Consider the following 7,500-nt stretch of genomic DNA (forward strand, 5'->3'; position numbering starts at 1 on the left):
CAGGCGGCATCACGGTAACGCTCGTAGTAATGACAGAGGTCACTGCGGCGCTCGGACGGGATGAACTCGTACACGCTGACCTCACTGCACAGTGACATCATCAACACGACTCCTAAAACACAGAGTCAGAAGACGATGAAAAGACAAACAAATGAGAAATTAATATAAAACAGAAAAATAAATCAAGACGGCATGAATAAAAAATACACTTACAAATAAATAATAATAATAATTAACTAAAAAAAAATCCCAAACTAAAAAAATCAGTATTAAATTATTCTTTAAATTAAAAATGGATGTGAAAGATTATAAACATAAAATAAATAATACATGATACACATAAAACATGATAAATGACATAATAAGACATAATGAATGTGAGAGCCAATTAAACTTGCCCTAAAAACATATAACATGAAAATAAAATAAGTGAACATGAATAAAAATGGATCTCAAAATCAAAAAATACAAAAACTATAAAATACTTAATATTAAAATATTCTTTAAAACATGTTTTTAAACAAATGAAACATCGTGTCAGCAAATAAACAAGATTATTAAGAAATATAACATATTTTTAAAATACAGAGATCAAATGTAACAAAGTTTTCAAATATATATTTTGTATTAAAGTACAATTATGATGCAATACTATTACAATGCATTTAATTTTTGTTTTATTGTAATACAAAAATGTATATGTATTATTTAAATTTCATTATTTATTCTTTTTTTTAATTAGGTCATTTTTTATTAATGCTCTCTTGCCTCATTTATTATTTCTAAAATAAATATTAGTTATAAATGTGAAAGGATCCTGTGATGTTATGAGACATATTAATGGATTATTGCCGTTTGTTTTATCACTGCTTCCTGATCCTGTTTGGCTGTAAACATCCATTGACGTCTAACTCCTTCCCGCCCTGCAGTACCTCTGCCGTCCAGCTCAACCGCCGAGCCTGTGACGCCAGCCCTGCCCACGCCGCCACCAGCCCGGCGCTGCTCACCGCATCTGCCACAGTCCTCATGGAGAGCGCCACCAAAACACACACCACCGAGTCCCCTGGACCTGCCCCCGCTGTGACGTCATCATGATGTCACCCCTGATCAAACACTTTGACCTCAAGAGAACAAAAACACACCAACTGCTGTGCAAACGCCCATCAGGATGCGTTCTGATGCTGGGGTCATAGGTCAATGGTCAGCTTGACCTTTGTGTTCAGAGTATCAAGAATTTCCTTAAATTTGGCTCAAACAAGCGTAACTTTGTTTTTTTAAACTCTGTCTCATGAACAGGATGTTTCAACAATGCCACAAGGCAGTTTTCTCAGATTTGGCACAAATGTTCACTTTGAGTCAATGATTAACTGATTAGAATTGGGTGGTCAAAGGTCACTGTGACTTCGTCTGACTTGATATCCTTAACACTATATCTTCAAAGAGGATTTGAAGAAGTTTCCTCAAATTTGGCACAAACATCCACTTGAGCTCAGCAATGAACTCATCAGAGTTTGGTGGTCACAGGTGAACAGTCAGTATCACTGTGACCTTACTTCCATGTCATTCTCATGAACGTGATATCTTAATTCCTCAGATTTGGCACAAACGTTCATGTGGACTCAACGGGAACTGATTAGATTGCTGGTCAAAGGTCACTGTGACCTCATAAGACATGTTTCTGGTCATAACTCAAGAACTCAAACCCTTTTTGAAAACATCAATATCAAACATTTGGCACAAATGATCATAAGGACTAAATGAAAAAAATTATTAGAATTGGTGGTCAAAGGTCACGGTGACCTTACTTCCATCTCATTCTCATAAATGCAATATGTCAAGGCAATCTTGAGGCAATTACTTAAATTTGGCACAAACGTCCACCTGGGCTCAAAGATGAATGAATGAGAGTTTAGTGGTTGAGGGGTTAGAGTGATGGTGGTGTTACCTGTGAATCCGGAGGACGGCGGGTTTGGCTGGATGGGCTCCCCGGTGTTGTCCTGGATAAGGTCCCACAGGCTCCAGATGAAGCGTGGGTGCAGGATGTAGAATGGCTGCTCGGGTTGGAGACGCCGCCGCTCAACGTACGCCGAGAACAGGTCGTAGTCCGGCTCCTGGAACCACTGAGGACCAAACCACAATCAGAACACATTTACTTATACGAGGAATTCGACAATGAGCATAAAGGAAGAATAAAAATAGTACATTTAAATAGAATAAGACAGAAGATAAAACATATAGAAGAAATATAACAATGTCAGAAATGAAAAATAGGATATAAAAGACACAAAATGTATGTTTTAGTATGTATGTTGGAGTTACAGTGAAAATACCAACAGTCTAAATAATTAAGTTGACCTAAAGTGTGCAGTGTGTCTTTTGTGACCACTGTGACCTCTGTGACCCCTGTGACCTCCCTGTCTTCTGTGGCCCCTGTGACCCCTGTGACCGATAACCTTCTGTGACCTTTTGTGACCTCTGTGACCCCTGTGACCCCTGTGACCTCTGTGGCCCCTGTGACCCCTGTGACCTCACAGACAAAAATACAGTGTCAATAATAATAATGATGTTAGTAATGGCTCTGACCTGTGTGAATAAAGTTATAATAATAAATTCATATTTCCTTCATATTAGATAATAAGACATATTATATTAGATATATAAATGACACACTGACCTGTGTTAATAAAGTTCGAGTAATAAAGTTATATTTAATGTGTAATATATGTATATTAGATTATTGGATATATTATATTAGATATATTAATGCTGCTGACCTGTGTGAGGTTGATGGAGTACATCGATGGATCCCAGAGCAGCAGAGTGACGTTCTGATACAACGAGCTGCTGCTGAACTCATGTTTGGGCAGAGCCACGATCTGACAACAACAACAACAACAACAACAACAACAACAACAACAACAACAACAACAACAACAACAACATTAAAAATCACAGCCACAACAACAACAACCACAACAACAACAACAACAACGACAACATTAAAAATCACAACCACAACAACAACAACATTAACAATCACACCTCTGCTTTGTTTAAACATTTCTATTCATTTATTTATTCATTCATGGGTTTATTAATGAATTTATTTATTCATTAATTCATTGAATTAAATTAATCTATTCACTGACTGATTTATTCATTGATGGATTTATTTAGTCAATTACTGAAAAGTCGTATTAAATTTCAAATATTTATCATTATCACATAATATTTTGGTGATGACTACAATGATGATGCTTGTTATTATTATAATTACAACAATACATAAATCATGTCTTCATCAAGTATTTTCTGTTTTAATATTGTTGTAAATAATTTTCTATTTATTTTATTATTGTATTACTACAATTATTTTCTACTGTTGTTCATTGCTATTACTATTTTTAATACCATAATAATAATAATTAATATTGTTATTATTATTAATATTATTAGTTACAGTAGTAGTATTGTATTTGTAATTATAGTTCAATTAATTTTTGAAAATCTCCATATTTTCCTTTTAAATCATAATCAATAAATTAATCATAAAATCATTTGATTTTATGATTAATAAAAATACACAAAGGTTACACAAATAATCACATAATTTGTCTAACAAGGGTTACACAAATAATCATTTTTAATTATTTCATAGTAATTAATAAAAATTGACATTCATTGACATACATTTTATTTACATGATGTTGGAGTTGATATACATTTATTTTCCTTTGTTCTACTTTTCAATTGTGATATTTTCCCTCAAAATATAAAATTATTAATATTTAAAAGGTTACTCGTTTTTAATGTATTTACTTTATTTTATTAATAAAATAAATGTTGGTAAAACTCAAACTGTAAGAGGATAAACCCCCAAAAATTAAAATTAAACTGTACAAAAACAAAAAAAAAAGAGAAACTTTAGAGGTGTGAGGCGTGGGCGGAGTCTGTACCTGGGAGTTGATGATGCGGATGGTGGTCTTCGACCCCACATCTCTCTCGAAGCCTCTGGTAGGTGCCGCATTGAAGCGAAGAACTGCATCATGGGAATCTGAGTCCAAGAGGAGAGGAAGAGTTCAAACACAACGGCTCCTCCTGCTGGTTCAAAAAGAGAGAGCTACAACAAAAATGATAAAGAGAAGGACAGAGGGAGAGAGGGAGGACAAAACAAAGGACATTAAGAAGCGATGACAAAAAGGGACGGATAGGAGGAAGGAGGGACAATACAAAGGATAAGTAAGGATAGTAGGAAGAAATGTAAAAGGAGAGTAGGAGTTCCCCTGAGGGCCCACCACTGGCAGAGACAGACATCAGGGCCGGGGACCCAGGTGTGCAGACCCCGGGCATCACACACTGGTTCTGGGGACGTAGAAGGAACCGGAGCTGGTTCAGGAGGTGGAGCGGTACCAGCTGGACTGACCTCTATGGACAGGGTTTGGACTCTCCCAGGGTGAGAGGTGCTGCGTGGGTTTAGGGATACTCAGGAGTCCTGCTAGTGCACCAAACAATTGTTCAGAGTATCTGACCCTCTGGGAGTCTCTGGGTGGTGTCCTGGAAAAGGTACCATCCATGGACTCTGTACTTTCTCTGAGGGACTTCAGCCATCACATTGGCACTGGTGCGGCCGGTCTGATCGGAACCAGAGTGGGTTTTTTTTTTACTTCTGTCCTGGTCATGGATTGAGCAAACACCGTGTTAGATCACAGGGAGATTCATCGATGTATCTGGTACCACAACACCTAAGGCCAAAGATCGATGATCAACTTTGTGGTGGTATCATCAGATCTGCAGCCGCACGTCTCGGACACTCAAGTGAAGAGAAGAGCTGTCAGCTGATCACCACCTGGTGGTGAGCTGGATCAGAAGGAGGGGGAGGCTACCGAACAAGACCGGTAAACCCAAACGTGTAATGAGGGTAAACTTGGAACTTCTGGCTGAAGCCCTTGTCCACCAGGTCTTCATCTCCTCCAGAAGAACTATTGGTGCATCTGGGGGAGGTCGGGGATTGGGAGTGGTCCATGTTCAAAACTTCCACTGTGGAAGGAGGCTTTTCAGGCTTTGTTGGCTCGAGGGTCTCTGGAAGCAGCAGACAGGTACCAGTTGGCCAGAAGGGCTGCAGCTGAGGCGGTTGCCAAAGCAAAAACTCAGGTGTGGGTGGAGTTCGGGGAGGCTATGGAGGAGGACTTTCGAGTGGCATCAAGGAAGTTCTCTCAAACCATGAAACGTCTCTGAAGGGGACAAGACTTGTCTCAGGCTGTCCTCAGAACTGCTGAGTCAGACCAAGTGGAAGGAACACTTTGAGGAACTCCTGAGCCAGACCTTCAAGTCCTCCTCCTCCTCGACTCCTGGACTTGGAGAAAACTTATGTATTGGACCGAGAATCTTGTGAAGGACTATGTGGGAATACAAGGTACCGAGGCAATCATCTAATCATGATGCCCCCTAATCGCCTCCCATTAGAGGTTTTCTGGCCCCGGGGCAGACCCAGAACACCCTGGAAGGTTTTATATACCTCATCTGGTCTGGGAACTCCTCTGGGTCCTCCAGGTGGAGCTGGAGAGTGTTGCTGGGACATCTTGAGTACTTTGTTCAGCCTGCTGCCCCAGAGACCCTGCCCCAGATAAGAGGACAGAAATGGATGAAGGAAGTAGGAAGAAAGAAAAAGAGAAGTAAAGTAGTCTCCAACCCCCTGGTGTTGGACTCACCGATCTCCCTCCCCAGAGATGAGTTCAGCATAGCTCCAGCGGATGTCACCACGGCACAGTGCTCGTACTGACCTTTTCCAACTTCCTGCAAGGGCACTGAAGGCACCAGCCGGTCCCAGCCCAGACTGGAGAACGGCTCCTCAGTGCCATCCACAGTTCGGACCCTGATCCTCTTCTTCAGATCACAGTACAACGGCAGGCCGGACCTTCGGACTCCCCTGGGCCCCCGTGGCACCACCTGGTGCCTGTTGGAGCTCAGCTGCACCTTCAGGACCTTCTGCAGACGAGGACTCAACATCCCTGCTGTCAGGTTCCCACTCCAGAGTCCCTGCAGGAGCTCCAGAGACCTGGCCCTGTAGTAGTCCCGAGACCTGGACCTGTAGTCATCCTCAGACCTGGACCTGTGGTCAGTCCTCCTCCTCCTCCTCCTCCAGTCCCCCTCCAAGTCTCCAGCAGGTTTGCGGGTCCTCACCCCCCCATGATGAGAGGCCAGCCGACAGGTTTCTGTCCTGGTGGGGCCAGACTCTGCAGCAGATCTGGACTGAGGCAGTGAAGAGGATTTGAGGTCCAAGAAGTGACAGAGCAGGGACAGGAAGAGGAGGAGCCAGGCCAGGAAGAACAGTAGTAGCCACTTCCTGTTCGGCTTCATACTGGACCACAGCAGAAGGTGGGGGGGGGGGTTAGTTCTTTACTTCTCTCCTTAGTTGTGTCCTTCTTTCCTTCCTACCCCTCCTTTCTTGCATCTTTCCTTCCTACTCTCCTTCTTTCTGCCCTTCCTCACTCATGTCCTTTCTAACTACCTTGCCCCCTCCCTCCTCCGTGTATTGAAGCCTGTTCTACACTCAGAAAATAGTGCCACTTTGTGATTTTGGGTTAGGGTTAGGGTTAGCCTTTTGGCAGCATCTGCTGAGAACCAGAGTCTGTAAATAAAGATGGACAACATGTCCCCCACAGTGAGGTTCTTCAGTCTGTGTCGCCCCCTGGTGTCTGACTGCAGGACACATCATAAAGCCCGCCCCTCCATGTGAGTGAATGGACCATGGATGTATTACAGGCAGTCTTGATATAGCATTGGGGGCAGGGCCTCGTTCTTTTGCTCAGTGGTACAGAAAGCAGAAAAACCTCTTTTTCCGGGTTTAGAAATGTGTAAAACACCCAGATCTACTGGCCCGTAGAGCATGCATATTAGAGATTAACAGCAGCCGAGTGTACCCAGGTGAGTAACTTCCGCTGGCGGAGTGACCGACTTCTGGATTAGCGCCTCATTAGCTTGAATGGCAGTCTAAGAGATGTAATCTTGCGGCTCTTTTAGACTTTCCAAATGTTATTGAAGCAGTTGGTTTACATCCAGACAGGGATAGAAGACGTTTGGTGGGTTTTGACACTATATTTGACAAAATATTGACTGATTTACAGACGTCTCTTTCCCCGTGTTAGTCTATTGGGAAGAGTTGTTGCGGGCCAGCGTCGTCACGTCACCCTCTCAGACGCTGTAACTCCACTTTTGGCCACTATGCAAAATTTGCATCAATGCCTGGCACACTTCCTGGGGACTTGGACTCGTCATAGGCTAAACTAAAAACTCAAAATACATGCCAAATAAATTTTTCCCAAAGATGTGTCTGTCTCTGAAGGTCGTCCTCATCACCCTGATATTTGTTCAAGTGTTTGTTTTCAGGATCAGTTGTGTTTGAATGAGTTAATAAATTATACATAAGGGGGCTTTTCCGCCAGGACTGACAGCTGTGACAGCCAATCACTGCACTTGCATTCAGTGGAGCCGCTCAAGACC

At 42.1% G+C, this 7,500-nt stretch overlaps 1 protein-coding gene across 1 annotated transcript in view; it reads right to left on the minus strand.

Annotated features, from left to right (window-relative positions):
* Positions 1 to 7,500, minus strand: part of LOC121962748 (beta-galactoside alpha-2,6-sialyltransferase 2-like) — a 9,285-nt gene that overhangs the window by 389 nt on the left and 1,396 nt on the right. Inside the window, exons 2-6 of the mRNA XM_088074428.1 lie at positions 5,709 to 6,358; positions 3,957 to 4,054; positions 2,775 to 2,876; positions 1,946 to 2,120; positions 1 to 112 (exon numbers count right to left, since the gene is read on the minus strand). The exon at positions 1 to 112 is cut by the window's left edge and continues 389 nt beyond it. Of these exons, the coding sequence (XP_087930554.1) occupies positions 1 to 112; positions 1,946 to 2,120; positions 2,775 to 2,876; positions 3,957 to 4,054; positions 5,709 to 6,357 (1,136 nt within the window). The 5' untranslated portion in view covers position 6,358. The remainder of the gene's footprint in view (positions 113 to 1,945; positions 2,121 to 2,774; positions 2,877 to 3,956; positions 4,055 to 5,708; positions 6,359 to 7,500) is intronic.

This window comes from Plectropomus leopardus, chromosome 24 (assembly GCF_026936395.1).
Source record: "Plectropomus leopardus strain MGB_pleo_1.0 chromosome 24, ASM2693639v1, whole genome shotgun sequence".
Lineage (NCBI taxonomy): Eukaryota > Metazoa > Chordata > Actinopteri > Perciformes > Serranidae > Plectropomus > Plectropomus leopardus.